We start from the raw sequence: 17,173 nt of genomic DNA on the forward strand, positions 1-17,173 counted from the left end.
CTGTTACATAATTTAAAGTTTAGTTATCTCAAAATCCACCACCCCCCTCAGTCTTCACAGGCCTTGCAGTGTAGACACCATGCAAGGAAAATGATCAGGATGTAAATTAATTGCTGTAGCACAAGACGATTGAAGAACTGTCTGCCTTACTGAGACTAATCATGTTTTTCAGCTGCTGCCCTTTCCCTCTCTCTCCCACGCACCGAGTGTTTTTACTGACTATAAGTCATTTATGTTTTACTGTAAGGATTTCAAGCCCTTTTTTAAATGACAGCTTTGCTATTCCAAGAGAAACACCTTCCCCTCTGAGTAAATGGATCATCACACCGACAGCGCCGCCGTGTGGGTCAATCTGGCAGTGCCCTCAGCTCGCTATCTCCACTGTCACATCCTTCAAAGATGAGCGTTTCAGATTTAAAATTTAAATTCATTTAAAAAAATTGATTAAACACTTAATTTTAAATAACATTCTAACATGTCCCATATATTAGCAAAGAGGGAAATAGAAAGAAATATAGCTCTTGGAGCTAAAGCTAATGCAAAGAGCTTTTTCAATAATAGAACAGCAAGAGGTCAATAATGCAGGAAGTGAAATGGCTAAAGGCTAAAAACAGAAGTATCTTACAGAACGAACAAGATGTGGCAAATATCCTAAATTAGTATTTCACAGAGGTTTTTACAAAAGAAAAAACAGATAACATGCCACAGGTTGACAATCAGTCCAGTCAAACCCTAAGAGAGATCAGGATAAATGAGGAGGAGGTACTAAAGGGACTAGCAGAATTAAAAACAAACAAATCACCTGGGTCAGATGGGATATTTCCAACAGTACTTAAAGAAATGAGGGAAATTATTTACAGGCCGCTAACTCAAATATTCCAAATGACACTTAGAACAGGGGATGAGCCAACTGACTGGAAGACAGCAAATGTCAAACCAATCCACAAGAAAGGGGACAAAACTGAGCCAGGAAATTACAGACCAATCAGTCTCACCTGCATCACCTGTAAAATGTTAGACAGAAAATAGAGGAGCATCTTAATGAAAACCATATTCTTGGAGATAGTCAACATGGGCTTAGACGAGGCAGATCATGTTTTACTAATTTATTAGCATTTTTTGAACACGCAACTGCAGCTGTAGATCATGTGAAAGCATATGATATGATATACTTAGATTTCCAAAAAGCTTTTGATAAGGTTCCACACCAAAGACTGATCCTCAAATTGGAAGCTGTAGGCATTCAGGGTAATGTAAGTAGATGGATTATGAACTGGCTGATGTCTAGGAAACAGAGGGTGTCGATTAGAGGAGTTGCTTCTAACTGGAGGGAGGTTGTTAGTGGAGTTCCACAGGGATCAGTATTAGGGCCTTTGCTTTTTCTAATCTATATTAATGATCTGGATTCTGGGATAGTTAGCAAACTTGTCAAATTTGCAGATGATACTAAAATAGGTGGCTCAGCAGATACAATCTCGGCAGCACAGGTTATTCAAAGGGATTTAGATAATATTCAGTTGTGGGCGACACCTGGCAGATGAAATTCAATGTGGACAAGTGCAAGGTAATACATGCAGGTAACAAAAATCTCCACTACAATTACACTATGGGAGGAATAGAACTAGATGAAGTAACGCATGAGAAAGACCTAGGAGTCTAAGTGGACTCCTCACTTTCTCCATCCAAACAATGTGGGGAAGCAATAAAAAAGGCAAACACAATGTTAGGGTATATTGTCAAAAGTGCAGAATTGAGAAGGGCAGTGATGTTCAGACTGTACAATGCACTAGTTAGAGCTCATCTGGATACTGTGTGCAGTTCTAAACAGACTAAATAGGCATAAATAATATTTCCTCTTTTATCTAATATAAATGTAACATATTCAGATTTACATTTTAAAGCTTTGTCTTAAAACTTTCAAAAGATCGAGACACATATTCAAAACCAGTAAATAAAATACTTTATACTTCATAGTCAGTAAAAATACTTTTTACAATAAAAAACAAAAGAAAACAAAATAAACCAATCGAAAATATGAATTTCATTTAATTAAAGTAATTTGCCGCTATTATCATAACTATAATCATTTTATTAAAGAGGTAAGAGGTCTCTTTGGTGGATGTCGGGGATATAAATGTTCCTGTTCTAAACTGACCGCAGATTTACAACATCGTGTTGTTAAACACGAACAGACAACAACTTTACAATTATATCCTCACAGATATGTTTTAAAATGTACAGAAGATATAATTTAGCTTCATTTACCGAAGTTTCAGGTCAAAATCACACGCTGAGTCGGCTGGCCGCGGATTTCCGGGTCCCTCCTCCGCGCCGCTCAGCGATTCGTCGCTCCAGAACGAGGCTCTGCGATGGCCCGGCGGCGTCCGCGGGGTCCTAGTGCGCCGGGGTTCCTGTAGCGCAGATTTCTGCAGTTGCTCAGCAGTGGGATCGGAGAGTCTGCAGATGTGCAATAAAAGTTTTAAAATATATTATACGTTAGATTTTGACATGCCAAAAATATTTACACCACATTTTACATACAAGGGGGTGTTAGTAGAGGCGTGTTTGCATTCTATGCTTTACTATTTTTCACCATGGTACACTACTTTAGCATGATTTGACCATGTATTGTACCACTATTGTTTTATTCACCATGATTTTACAATGAGTTTACCGTTGTAGAATACAGTAGGGGACAAGGACCACACTTCGTCTGTTCCTTATTGAGCTCATATCTGCATATATAAGAGAAAGGCGGCATGGTGTAAAACCAGTCTAATTACTCTTGGGGCTGTTTCCATTGTATTGTCAGTTAAAATAATATGAATAATTACAATACCCTGGTGTAATACACTACAGCTGCTAACCTAGTTACGTTGTTAGTAGCTTATTAGCGACGTATACTACTCCTATTTCGCCTATCCAATCAAACACAATTAACACATTTTTGTAGCAGGCAGATACAGCGCCTTCAGCTACACATTACGTCACTGCGCTTTGGTTCCTCCCAGGTGTTCAGTGACCTCACGATGACGTCAGTCTGACTCACTCACACGTCTTTGAAATGCCCCGCAAATGCGTCACACAACCGTGACAGCCCGCCCAGGCGACTCACCGGGCAGAGGCTGGGTGTGCTGCTTTCAAGACGTCTCCCTTTCTACAGTCAGACGAGGAAGATGGCAATAGTTATGAATAAAGTAAGTATATCTATTTGATGACATTAATAGCAGTATGATGGATGTTTCCCAAGTTTTGTTTTTGTTTTTGTTTGGATGAAAGTTTATTTGACACATGTGTAATGCATTTCTTTTACCGGTAGGATGCACATAAAACCTGTATTGAATGTTGAACTGAACAAACTTGTATAGCTCTGGATTTTTTGAGACCTGTTTTTAATAAAGGTGAATACTTGTGCTCCGTTTCGGATGATATCAAGAGTCCCTTCTTTATTGTGTGATTGCAAAGTTTTTGAAAACACATTATTACTTTCATTTTTCATTTCTGTCAATATTTCCATTTTTATTTTTATAGCGCCATTCGCGTAGCAGCCACAGCGCGCTTTATAGCTTGATAAACACAACAGCATCAACAATTAATGACATTAAATAAACCATTAGGCACAATAAAGATATGCAACGAGATTCTTGACATCATCTGAAGAACAAACAAAACACAAATACATTGTGCGTTTCCAATCCTATGAATTCGTTTATAATTCATTATTTATATAGAAGAGTATTGCCATGTTGTACAATATCAGCATTTGCAACACAAATTGCTCAGGTCATCTTTTCAGGGAGTATTTGTGAATGCAATGGCGTCTATAACAGGTGTGGTATGTGCCTGGGCTAATAAAGAAGCCAGTCTTTACTCAGGTCAGAGAGGAGAAAATCAGAACAATTGTTTATATACAATTTTGTATTCTGTATTGCGCCCTTTGCTCATGGTGTTGCATGATGTTTTCAGCAGGTGGGGACTGTCCTGCCGGTGGTTCTCCTGCTCTTCTTCAATAAACCTGAAAGAAACTTAGCATTTCAAACTGAAGATCAGATCAAGGAGGGAGGCAGCCCTCCCTGCAGGAAATGCTTGCCCGGGCAGAGGGTCCTGAGGGCCTGTACAGTGGACAGCGACACCCAGTGTGTGGTCTGTGAGGAGGAAACCTACATGGACTATCCCACTGACCTGAAGAAGTGCCTGGCATGCAGGAAACCCTGTGGGCTTCATGAGCAGGAGACTGCCCCCTGCACTCGCACCCAGAGCAGGCAGTGCCGGTGCTTAGGGAACGCGTTTGAGCTGGACGGGGAGTGCGTGCCCCACCGGACGTGTGGGCCTGGCTACGGGGTTTACAAACCGGGCACGAGTCTCAGCAACGTGCTGTGCAAGAGGTGTCTGCCCAACCACTTCTCAGATGCCCACTCCAGCACCGCGCCGTGCAGGAAGCACACAGACTGCAGGGCTAAGAAACTGAGCACTGTGGCCTTTGGAAATACAACATCTGACCATGTGTGCGGGCCCAGAACGCAAACGACGCCAGTGATTCCGAAGGGTAAGGATTTTATCACGATTTTATTTGATATGTTCAATGCACCACTGTGACCATCCCCAGGTGTGGGTTTATAATTCACCCACACATAAAATTGCCATGCCCACTTAAAGAAACCACAGAGTATGCAGGTGCATTTATAAATATACATATATATATATATATATATATATATATATGATCTCAAGCAGGTGCACTTTAGTTGAACTGCTGGAGGTCAGTGTCGGTGATTCTCCAGTATTGTTCATAACTATTGCAAGAGAGAGTCTTGAGGAGGTAAATTACCAACCAGACCTAAATACAGCTCTGGTACCAATGCGTTAATACGTTTATCGTGCATATAATTTGAACCGACTGGCTTTGAATAATGCAGCAGTTGACTTTAATCAGGGCTGCTGTGTATCTAAATGCATTTCCTTTTTAGCAATCAAGTCATCTAAATCCAGCTCATTGTATACCATAGAAATACAGACATGGGAACCAACTTTAATGTTTCTAAACCCAGAGATCGCCCCTTGTTAGTATGCCTGCAGCCGCAGTTTTAGTTTTCTTTCTCCAAAGCTCTTGATTAGATTGAATGTTAAGAGCTGTTGCCACCATGATTACCAATGAATGACAACAGACAGAGACGGGGAACATTTTCAGGTGAGTAATGATAAGGATTTCTGGTCCAGGTCTTTTTTTTTTCTTGTTCATACCTGGAAGTGAACAATCACAGAGGCAACGTGTTCCATTGTGAAGAAACGGAATAATACGTCTGGATTCAATCATTAAAATACAAAAACAACACCTCTTCTCTGCCAAATGCAACTTTCATATTCAGTACAAAATGGCAGCTTTCCACTGGGTAGAAGGAAGAAGACTCAGCCAAACAGAAACCTGACAGTAAGGACTGTGTTTGAATTTGCAGCTTGTGGGTGAGTTGAAGTTTTGATTTTTTATTTAATCCTGGATATAATCTACGACATGGAACCGTTCGAATTTCTTCTTTCTGCCTTTATCTAGAGATTATATATATATATATATATTTGTGTTTTGACATTTTGTGAAGACCTGCTCGGCTAATTGTGCCAAGCATCCTGCTGCAGAGGTATTTGTGATGGAAGAAATGAAAATCATGAAGGAAACAGGAATTCAATTATAGGAGGTGTTTTAACTTTTCGGACTGGTTCAACCAACCATCATGTGAATACAATCCTGCTGACCTCCTGACCCAACTGAGCAGCTGTGAACAATGAACATGAAGAAACACATGAGAGTCTACATGGACTCCTCACTTTCTCCATCCAAACAATGTGGGGAAGCAATAAAAAAGGCAAACAGAGTGTTAGGGTATATTGTCAAAAGTGTAGAATTGAGAACAAGGGCAGTGATGTTCAGACTGTACAATGCACTAGTTAGAGCTCATCTGGATACTGTGGACAGTTCTGGGCTCCACACTTCAAGAAAGATATCGCTGCTCTAGAGGCAGTTCAGAGGAGAGCAACCAGACTTATTCCAGGTCTGAAGGGAATGTCCTACTGAGAGACTGAGGAACTGAACCTTTTCACCCTGGAACAGAGGAGACTGCGTGGGGACTTGATCCAAGTCTTCAAAATCATGAAAGGCAAACCAGAGGAGCTTTTCCAGATCAGCAGGGACACACGCACCCGGGGACACAAATGGAAACTGGGCTTCAAGGCATTCAAGACAGAAAACAGGAGACACTTCTTCACACAGAGAGGCGTCACAATCTGAACAAACTCCCCAGCGATGTGGCTGAAGAGACAATTTGGGAACATTCAAAAACAGACTGGATAGGATCCTTGATCACTTAGTTATTAATGGACACCAAACGAGCACGATGGGGCGAATGGCCTCCTCTCAATTGTAAAACCTTCTCATGTTCTTATGTTGTAACATCAGCGCAGCCATGACCGATAACTACCGAGCATAACACTTGGGAAACTCTCACCCCTCCCTCCGCACTCTGAACCCCCTTATCGTGTGAATATATATCCATTGTTTTCATTGGTTAGACTGCTTTAGATCACTGTGCTTGAAGTTATTAATTTCATCTCCCTCTGTAGGGAACACGGAGGAGAATAAGAGCATCGCAGAGCCCAGCCTGTGTCTGACCAAGAAGGACGTGGCCCTGGCCGTCTCGCTGCTGCTGGGCCTGCTGGTCTGCTGTGTGACCGGCTGGAGTCTGTACATCAGGAAGAGAAAGAAGTTAAACAAGCATGTTGATGACTTATCTCTGGTGGACAAGAACTGGAAATTCGTCAGCAAGGAAACAGGTGAGCAAACTGTTCAATAAGGATAGATGACCCGGGTCATATGAGGAGTGGTGCTGGTGGGGAATCGATTAACCATCCAAAAAAAGTCCTGTATTACAAAACTACCAATTTTTGTTTAAAACAAGATGAATCTTTGATAAATAGCCTTTAGTTCACTTCTTGTCTCGACAGGTGCCAAAAGAAACGCGTTGCACGTGGCGGCTGAAATGATTGGGAAGGACTGGCCCAGGCTGCTGGGTGAACTTGGCTACACAAAGGACTGGCGCAGCATCCGAGAGGAAAACAAGCACGTGTACGACCAGGCCCTGGAGGGGCTGAGACTGTGGACCAACTGGGAGGACGAGTCTTCCCTCTCGCTCCTGAAACAAGCGACCAAGGCCATCGGTAGGAACGACATCTACGAGGTCCTGGACACACTTACTGAAAAACAATGTGAACAGGCAAGTGATGGGAGTTTTGTATTGTAACTGTAACTGCCTTTATGATCTCTGGCTCAGCCACCTGATAGATGCGTTTGTAGTCTCGGGTATTCACAGCCTTTATTTGAAACACTGTTATTTGATGGTTCATTACACTATACTATGTATCTTTTCAGTTTATTGAATTTCAGCCCAGAAAGGGTGGGTAAACTATAACTGCCACTCTAATTTCTATTTCACTATTTTATATGCACACAATACATACATGTGACCTCATTGTCGTGGTTTTAAAGCTCACCACGTTTACTGTCTGAGTTTTGACGTTACAGAGACACACAGACCCAAAAGGGACAAGTGTCTGTCTTCCTTCCATAAGGGAGAGAAGGATGTCTATTGGTAAACCCGGCAGACCCGTTCAGCAGGTAAATATGAACATAGATGTGATATCAATCCTATACATTTTTTAAATGAACAATAAAATGATGCAATGTGTAATATGTTGATTGTAGTATTATTGTTTCCACTCCCAATTTATGGGTTACAGTAGAGGGCAGCATAGACTCACAACCAAGAGACTGGTAGCCAGTGCCACCTTCTGTTCAAAATGGAGTCAATCAAATCAAATCAGTTTTTTACTATTTTGACAAAAAATAGGTTTGCTATTTTTTAATAATAATAATAATAATAGAACCCGATCTCTAAATTAGCATTGAATGTGTTGATATAAAAACTAGCTGCTATAATCTTAAATTGTTGTGATTTTTTGTGTTTCAGAAACATCTGTCGAAACCTCTGTTACCCTTACCTTCCTCTCAAGGTGAATCTTAGTTCACACAGAGATGAAGAGTCATGGCTGCTGCAGGACCATCTGGAGTTTGTTACTTCAAGTGCTGGACGAAGACCACATGAACACGGACTTTACTAAAGTCATTAGTCTTCTTTACAAATGTTCAACATATATTGTGCCATCATGTCAGGATTGTATCAGGTATCTTATCAATTTCTGGATGTCATTTTAAGGAAGTACATTGAAAAATATTTTGAAACACTTTCAACGTAGGAAAAAGCCACTTGTTTTCCTGACCACAATTTTTTTTTTATACCAGTTTCTACAAAGTAATATTTGTAATATTCTTTTAAAGTCGATAGGGAATCTTTTTATTATGGTTTCTGTAACCATTTATCAGATTTAAACTGGGGCATAAAACATTATCCAAAGATACAGATTTGTAAATATTTTTAACAAATTCAACATTCACCACTTAATTTGGGAACTGCAGTCTGTCTGGTGTGTAAAATAATGTTTGTGTGTAAATAAATGACTACAATAAAATGAAATATTTAAAATTATAGAATTAATTATACATATTTCTGGGACATTCGTGGTGACAAAGTGAAAAAGCCAAGCAAAAACGGAAGCAAAATGAAAATATCAATGACTGATGTGTGGTTTTGGAGTATTAGGTTTGCATGACTTTTTTTTTTTATCATTTCATGGTTGTATCCCTACAGAGGCACTTGATTTTAATGTTGTAAATATAGTTTTGTATAGATTTTTTCTTGTAAACTGCATACAGTGCTTTGGAAATAGAATTCAGCACATTTGGCACAAGTACGACAACACCACCTTCACTTCTAAGACAATGTTTTCAGACGTTGCAGGAGTCATTGTACCGATTGCACAGGGAAAGGACAGAACTCGCAAAGAAAATGCATCAGTGAAACAATTTAATACTGCATTACACAACCCCAAACAATGAAATGTACAACACACAGCCGAGCTGCATTTTTGACACCATTCAAACACCATCCGACAACTAAGATGAGAAAGATGAGTGTGCTGCACAGATGCCACCTTGCTTTCAAGGGGTCAATTCTCGGCCTTTCATTTTTATTTATTTAATTCAGCACAATTGTGTTACTTTACATGACCTGGCATTTGGTGTGAACGGACATAATTCAGAAAATAATCTTGCAGTAAAGTGCAGCAGGTCGCCCACTCGAACCAGGTTCACACATTAGTGTCGTGTCAGATTACACAATACTGTATACATCTGTAAGTAACCTTATTCAATAACTGCTTCCTTTGCCAACGCAGCGCACTCGGGTTTCCCGTGTGTAAATGGATATGCTCCTCAGTTCCCAGACCTGTACATTAACTACTATAAACACTGTACTCCAGCTTTACAAGGGATATTATACAGTAGGAAGCACACATGTAGATAAAATCCAACACTACCAATACAAACAAAATGAATACAGCATTTCTCTACAGATAAAAAAATAACTAAAAACTCTGAAAGTCAAATACAAATTATAATTGATGTCACCTGTACCGATGGACAGAAAAAAATATTGAAATTCCAGCTATTAAGACCTAGAAGATTTCTGGATTGAAGACCAAAAAGTGGTTCAAAAGCAGCCGTATATATTTTAGTGTAACAGTTCAAACAATCATTCGCACTTATTCCTCGATTCCTAAAATGACCTGAAGTTTGTGTGGGAATTAGAACAAGACAAACGTGACGGGAAATGGTTCATAAAACATTCTACAGAGGTAATACTCCTGTGTGAAATATATAATCAAGTACGTACAGGGTCATATGAAGATTTCCAGCAACGTAATAGTATTCATGATGTCTTTAGCAGTCCATCAAAATATTTCAGGGCCTATAACATGATCAAGAACACCAAACTGATAAAAACCTTTGCTATATTATATCCATTCATTAGAGATTACATTTAAGGTTTAAAAAAAATACTTGTACACATAAATGAAAAGTAAGTTGAATTAAAACCACATACCACTTACTCAAATACAGCAATCATCCACCTGTGCATCAAGAGTCTTTAAAACTAAACACCTAAGAAAAATAATTGTAATATCAAAAATACCTTGATAACCTGATGTAACATATTCCATGAGACAAAATCCCATCCAGACAAAATCAGTCGGACCATAAAAAAGACCATTTATACTCAGACACTACCTGTTTTTCTTAAATAAAGTGTCATTTATATTCCAGTGTTTGATTATTTTCAATGCAGTCCATTGCAGCTCTTTCTGGGAACATTAAAAATCCACAGGAGGAAGTAAGAGCTGTATTTCACGTCAATAATAGCACATTAATGAATGCGATTCCCTTAGTTTCCCCTTGTTGTAACGGATTTGGACCCCAGAGAAGAACCCTTTGAGAATCAGAGGTTTCCTCAGTCACAGTCGCTGAACAAGCACAGAGACCCCGCTTCCTGAAGAGGCTGCAGCGCCGCGTCCACAGTCTCCACCGGAATACGTTTGGTCGTTTTCAAGTTTCTCCTCCTGCGGTTATAGCCTCGAAAGGCTGTGGAAACGCATGGTCCTCTTCTCAAGACGCCGAAATGTCAGCCAGAACCCGGTTCACGCCCGGAAGCTCCTAGTCCTCTGAAACGGCTGGAACGGCTTCTTCAGGGTGAAGAACATCAACTGCGGCTTCATCTTGGGTTTCACCGGAAACACGGCGGCTTCGCTCTCCGCCGTCGGCAGCCGCTTCCTGTAGATGTCGGGATAGGACTTCTGAAACTGACGACAGGGAAGAAGCAACATGTCCGTCAAGCTCTGGAGAGAGGAGAGCTCACACTAAACGTCCCACGTAGGCAACTAAATCTATTTACTTCGTTAGTGTATTTCCAGGCTGTTTCCATAATCAAATCACTGCTTTTCTATTTAGGAAACACCTGCTTAAGAAAGACTGAAAACTCTTAAGACTCTTAGACTGTGAAAAGCATGGCCACTGATACATCACCTGTTTCAGCTTCTTCTTCTTGTCTTTGGCCGGCAGCTCGGTGTCCTGAATGATGCCCTCCAGCAGCTCGGCCATAGGCGCCCGGGCGCTGCTCACTCTCTGCTCCTCGAACTCCTCCTTGCTGATTTGTTTGCAGTAGGAGTGAGACACAAAGGAGGCCTCGGCGTCGGCCCCGGCGTACTTTATCTGAAAACAACATTATTGAGGGGACACACTCTCGCACCTGGCGTTTTTCCTCCTCGTGATGGACGAATGAATATCTCACGGCCAACCTCCTCTAACCTGCTCAGCCCGGTATGATTGAATGCAAAGGAGGCATTATATAAAACCCTGACGTGATTCAAGCACTTCTAACAACCCCACTGAATATTTAGACAACAGGGTGAAACACTTACGAGATGCCCTGAAATGCAATATTGATTTTGAGATAAATACTGTCATTGCATTGTGGGTAACCATATGTTCTTCATGGACAAGAGTCAATCAAGAGAAGAACAATAAGCAGCATGCATGCATTAAGTAGCCGTGGTCCTCAGGCTTTGAACTGTAAAAATGAGAAGGGCCACCTCACCTGCACTCTTCTCAGGTGAGCCAGATGATCCTCCACGGACTTCTGCAGGCGACCGGGGACCTTCAGGATCTCCTCGTAATTGTCCATCATGAAGGTGACCAGTTTGGTGGCCAGTAGCTCATCCAAGTCCACCTCATCCGCCGAGCAGAGGATACAGCGAGAAAACGTCTGGACCATCTGTGTGAGGAGGAATTTGGGGCTTAACACTCCACACTGCACCTTTACAGACTGCTACACAACACGGAGGCGTACGATTCATATTATTATTATTATTATTATTATTTCTTGGCAGACGCCCTTATCCAGGGCGACTTACAATATGATGAACAAGTCCAGCTGCTGCTCCTAACAGAGTGACAGACATGAAGCCAACAAGGAAGGAAGAATACCAGTGTCCTCGTTCCGATGGCATTGTTGAGCGGGGGGATCTTTTTGTTCATGAAGATCCGTCCGATGAGTCTCATCAGCAGCTGGAGCTTCCTGCGGTTTTCGGGGGGCAGAAGCAGGCAGCAGACCTGAAGGGCCTCGGTCGCCACATGCTGCTTCTGCAGAACACCTGATTGCGGGGGTAAGACGGGTTTATTAAAAGCCCCCTCAGTGTCGGAGTCTAAACACTACAGAGCTGAAGAGCCAAACAACGTTCACAGAACCAGATTCTAATGCTAGGATGAATTCCAAGACCAAAACCACCCCGAGATTAGTAGCTTTCGTTCTATAGTCACCCACCAGGAAAAGAAAAGAAAATCCAACAACCAGGTTTGTTTTTTGGATTGAGTGAAATCCAACACCACCATGCGCATTCAGACTGAAACACCACAGACCACAGCACCCACAGCGCTACAACACAAGCTACAAGACGACTGATCTTCCCGGGGTCAGCGTTGCTTACTTGGCACGCTCCCAGCCCGCTGGACCGAGCTGCAGGAGGATCCGCAGGGGTTAGTAGGGCAAAGGCCCTGCTGGTGGGCGAGAGAGCAGGATAGAGCAGGTTGGTCCAAAGCCAGGGAAAGAGTGGCTCTGCTGAATTCCCAAACCAGCTCGCTTGCAACTCCAAACGCTTGCTCAGTAAAGCTAGGATTGAACGTCTTTTTGGCTCTCTCTCGTGCTGAGGTTCTGGGGTGCTGGCAGTTACCCAGAGTAACTCTTTCCAGTTTGGTCTGATTATTCCTGAGCGCCACCGGTTCTCCACCGCCGGCGCTGGAATTACAACAGGAGCACGGGGATCCGCCCGCTACTGCGACGCCCGCGCTAGATCTGGATGGCATACATCGCACGGACCGCATTCTCTGTAGAACCGCGCCGGTCCCCCGAACCGGGTTCTCTTTACCGGCAGCACGTCTGCAGAGTTCTGGAGTGGCAGGGAAAATGGAACCAAAGAGACCGATCTCTCTAGTCTCAGCCCTGTAGAGGCTTTCTTCAGAGCAGTGCCGATACGTGGACACCCAGGGATTCAGACTCGCGTCTCTGAGATCCCAGAGGTTCTGCACACTGTTGCCAGCATTTATTTTCATCCCGGAGTTTTGCAAAGAACGACGTCGACCTCGTTGGTCAGCACTGATTAAAAGGGGGCGAGAGCTTTCACTATGGGGGCTGCGGCTGTACGTGCATCGAGGCACCTCCCTGAGGACTTCTCTCCCTGGTGTATCCGTTTTGGCATTCCATACCGAGGAAGGGCGATGGACCGCATGTGTGGACGACTCCTCCTCTATGTTTCCCTGTCTAGCCATGCCCAGTATCAGGTTCTCCACCGACACACAGGAGCCGGGCGTGTGGTTCGGGCCCTCAGCGGCAGGGTGCTGGCGAACTCGCAAGGGCGGCTCGACCGTCTCCTTCCTGTGTCCGATCGGCAGCGGAAGGACAATTAAACCTGACAGGGCTGCGTGACGTCACCCAGGTGGGGAGTGATGGTCGAAACACACCGTTATGGGAAAGAGACCCACATTTAAAGGAAGACTGTTAGAAACACAAATACCTTGAGCAAGCTTACACACCAGCGCAGGTGATGGGTGCCGTGCAGAGCAGAGAAGCCGCCTGTGTCAGGATGTTACAGTGCAGCATTGGAGGACGGGTTTAAGACATTCATGAACTATGATAATACTGCCTAAAAAAAAATGATTTTGACACGATTCTTCTGATGTTTAACATTCTCCTTAAAAAAACAAGTTATAGTAAAATAGGTTTACACTCTATCTATAAGGTCTATCTGTAAAACGTTTCCAAAAAGCACCGTTAAGAAAAGATACAGAGCCCAGTTTGTACAGCCTGAATCACCAAGTACGTATTTAAACTGTAGGGTCATATGCAATTAACCAACAATTAAAGCAGACAAAATAAATATGAATACATTAAATATTAACCTCCCAGGTGTTGAATTCTATGAGGTGGGTCACAAAACTCTGTTCAGAAGATTGCATTTTCACAGGTGAGTAACAGAGGTTTGCTCATTTGTGCCACCGACTGTCTCGATCACTCACCGAGGATATTGACAAAAACATCGTAGAGCTGAAACGTCAGCAGGGGCTCTTTCAATTTCTGAAAGTAGTCGGCAACGGTCTTGAAGACGTCTTTTTCGAAGCCAGGGTACATGGGCTGCTTCAGCTCGCTGCCGTTCGGCCCTTGTCAAAACATAGATATTGTACTTTACCTGCCCGTTGTATACACACACACACACACACACACACACACACACACACACACACACGTGATCTTTTACTAAAGAAAAACAAATGAAAGGATAAAACTACCTACGATTCTACAAAGCCGGTCTTCATTTACATTCACCTCTATAATAACATTCTACGTAGTCAGTCTTAGGAAAGATATGAAACGTGTCGTGTATATTGGATACTCACAGTTCGCCAAACATTTCATGGCTGATAAAACCCAATGAGGAAGCTCTTCTGTTCATGAAAAGAAGGAAAACAGCCGATGAACACCCTGCCACAGCTCCAGCAGCTCATATTGTCTCCCTGAAACATCCCTGCTACACCAGTTTGATACGGCAACACAAATGTACATTGAGCAAGAAATTGAACCACTGATGGGGAAAAAACACATTTACTTATTAATTAATCGATTACAGCATATTAGTTTGAGGGCATTTAACTTCCTCTGTAGCTGATTCTTCATATAATTTCAACCCTTTTAGAGACAACAATTACAACTAGCAAATCACTGTCACACAATCGAAGGCACACTATTTACAATACAACACAAGACAATATCCCTTCTAATGTGGATTGGACTCACACTGAAGCTCACCTAATTTGTCCTCTAGTACAACAACCCCCTGTTTGTTGACCTGGTACACGTTGTGAAGAATATTCTTCGCCTTGAGCAGTTTAGTGTCCAACACCCCGTCTAAGGATTTCAGCCCCAGGATTTTTTGTAAACTGCAAAGAAAAAAAGAAACAGCTTTTTACATTATGAAGACAAAGAACCACCACACACTAAACAAAGTGTTAGCGTACAAACAGCGGTACGTACTGTGCCAGAGTCATGGATTTCCAGATGTGCTCCACGTGTCTCGGGGTGATCTCTCTCCGGCGGATCAGTTTGCATTCGTGCACCTCTCCGATGGCGATGCTGTGTCGCTTGTTCCACAGTTCTGAATTCTAGAACGACGGAGGGAATCAAAGGCATCGTTTCAGCGCAGGCCGACAGGTGATCGTCACCGGCACCTCAACGGGAATCACACTCACCAGCACTATGGGCTTCATGGGTACGTTGTCCCGAGCAGCCGTCTCTTCGTAATCGTCCCAGTTGGGGAATTTGGGGATGAAGATGTTTTCCGTGTGCAGTGGGCGCTTGGGTACCGGCTTCAGGGGAGAGGACGGGGGGAACCTGAAACACACAGATGTCCAATTCAGACTTGCATCTCTGCCAGCGTGCTGTGTATTCATGCAGTAAGGCAGGAGATGGTTCGGTCCATCACTCCAGCGCATTACCTGTACAGCGTCCCATTGTCCTCGAAGTCCTCTTTACCCCACCGTCCCTTGATGTCCTCGATCACATGGTTCTTCAGGAACTTCTTCAGCAGCTGCACCGTCTGGGCGCGGGTCACGTCGGGCCCAAAGTTGTGGTTGCCCTTCAGCAGGCCGTGCAGCCAGTCCACGGCTTCGGACGCCGAGAAGCAGCCGTCGTGGCTCCTGAAATGGACCCAGTGTCTCCGGAGAGGCATCCCGGAGCGGAAGAGCTGGATGGTCTCATTCCACTACGAGGTGAAGGAGAGAGGATGAATCGATGGGTAGTCAGGCGCGCACTGAGATATTTTAAACTAGATAGGAATATAATAACTGGGAAGAACGCTCAACAACATCAAAACAATCTAGTTACCTTAAAGACTTTGATGTCATGTTACAAGAACTACAGCATAGTTAGTAACATCACTCTATTGTATTATAATGTGCTGTACTGTGATACACTATGACTTTCTGATGTTAGTACTGATACACACAAACCCAACGCAATCATTGCTCTGAGGACGTGTGTGTGGGAGAGGTTCATGCACAAACTCATCGAGTAATTGTCTCACTGGATCACTGTCAACCCCAATAGTCCATGCCAGTCTATGTAACATGGTATAATCAACATTTCCCAAATCACACATTGTCACTAGCTTGTGTTGAAGTGTGTAAAATATACACCTCAGCCAAAACTGACAATTGTAATTTGAGTGCTATTAATGTCAAGCTAACACGCTAGGTAGCTGTATTGGCACTGCAGTGTGTAAATGGCACATACAGTCAAACGCCATCAACACTTATATCAATCGTCGCCTTCTTGTTGCGCAGATGTCCGCAGTTCTGCGCAGATCTGCACAATCCCAGTGCTCCCATTGGTGGAGCCGCGCAGAGCTGCGGACATCTGGGCAGCACGAACGCCACCAAACGCCCAGCTATCCAGGACGTGGGAGATCTCATGCGGTCGCTTCTGGACGGGTTTATCAGGGATGTGAACCCACACCGCCCACACGGTCTCTTATCAGCGTGAGAGGTTTAAAAGCGTGAGGTTGAACCCAATTAAAGCCGCCGCGCTTCTTGTCTTCAGAAATACCCCGAGTTCGCCCCACACCAGGCCTCTCAACACACTCACTTACCAGCTTCGTGGCCCTGTACGGACCCGGGCCAATAATTTTACCCTCCATGCGGATTCTTCAGAGCGGTGCGGGTTTTTGTTGTGTCTTTATTTCCACATCTCGCCGTGCGGACAGGCTCTGCTCTCTGGTTACACACAGCCCGTTTGAATCGGGAGGGCAGAAAACCGAGCGATTTGATTGGACCGTGGCGGTGGTCACATGACCGGCTCGCTCGAGTCATTAAAGGGGAGGTTTACTGCGGAGAGGGAGCCGCTGGAAACGCCGGCCAGGCACACCGGGTTGAATCCGGATTGATGATCAAAACATTTTATTTGGTGAAGTTGTGGGGATGCACATTAAATATGACGTCGGCTATAGTTTCGATAGAAGAGACGCACCTTTTGCAGGATTTATTTTGCAGAGGCTGCCGCCTGCATAGGCTTGCTCTAGGGGGCGCTGCACGCAAGATAAATACAGATCGAGCCCAATATAGGACTGAAAT

The 17,173-nt window shown here is 43.4% G+C and overlaps 2 protein-coding genes across 2 annotated transcripts; one reads left to right on the top strand and one right to left on the bottom strand.

Annotated features, from left to right (window-relative positions):
• Positions 1–2,542: 2,542 nt before the first annotated feature.
• Positions 2,543–7,289, top strand: LOC136755294 (tumor necrosis factor receptor superfamily member 1B-like). Its single transcript, XM_066711762.1, has 4 exons — positions 2,543–3,197; positions 3,967–4,546; positions 6,613–6,822; positions 6,994–7,289. Exons 1-4 carry the CDS (start codon positions 3,177–3,179, stop codon positions 7,287–7,289), a joined length of 1,107 nt encoding a protein of 368 aa, XP_066567859.1. The 5' UTR covers positions 2,543–3,176.
• Positions 7,290–8,952: 1,663 nt separating this feature from the next.
• LOC136755054 (DEP domain-containing protein 1B) lies at positions 8,953–16,845 on the bottom strand. Its single transcript, XM_066711419.1, has 11 exons — positions 16,693–16,845; positions 15,542–15,807; positions 15,296–15,437; positions 15,081–15,208; positions 14,856–14,986; positions 14,447–14,494; positions 14,069–14,209; positions 11,984–12,150; positions 11,595–11,771; positions 11,024–11,209; positions 8,953–10,800 (listed from the first exon to the last, which is right to left on the bottom strand). Exons 1-11 carry the CDS (start codon positions 16,738–16,740, stop codon positions 10,639–10,641), a joined length of 1,596 nt encoding a protein of 531 aa, XP_066567516.1. The 5' UTR covers positions 16,741–16,845; the 3' UTR covers positions 8,953–10,638.
• Positions 16,846–17,173: the final 328 nt, after the last annotated feature.

Source organism: Amia ocellicauda, chromosome 8 (genome assembly GCF_036373705.1).
Source record: "Amia ocellicauda isolate fAmiCal2 chromosome 8, fAmiCal2.hap1, whole genome shotgun sequence".
NCBI classification, from domain to species: Eukaryota; Metazoa; Chordata; class Actinopteri; order Amiiformes; family Amiidae; genus Amia; species Amia ocellicauda.

Coding starts and splice junctions, on each gene's coding strand:
- LOC136755294 (XM_066711762.1), top strand. CDS start 3,177: ATGGCAATAGTTATGAATAAA. Junction 3,198..3,966: donor TGGCAATAGTTATGAATAAA/GTAAGTATATCT, acceptor TGATGTTTTCAG/CAGGTGGGGACTGTCCTGCC. Junction 6,823..6,993: donor ATTCGTCAGCAAGGAAACAG/GTGAGCAAACTG, acceptor TTGTCTCGACAG/GTGCCAAAAGAAACGCGTTG.
- LOC136755054 (XM_066711419.1), bottom strand. CDS start 16,740: ATGGAGGGTAAAATTATTGGCCCGGGTCCGTACAGGGCCACGAAGCTG. Junction 14,495..14,855: donor TGTACTAGAGGACAAATTAG/GTGAGCTTCAGT, acceptor TTTCATGAACAG/AAGAGCTTCCTCATTGGGTT. Junction 10,801..11,023: donor AGAAGAAGAAGCTGAAACAG/GTGATGTATCAG, acceptor CCCTGTCGTCAG/TTTCAGAAGTCCTATCCCGA.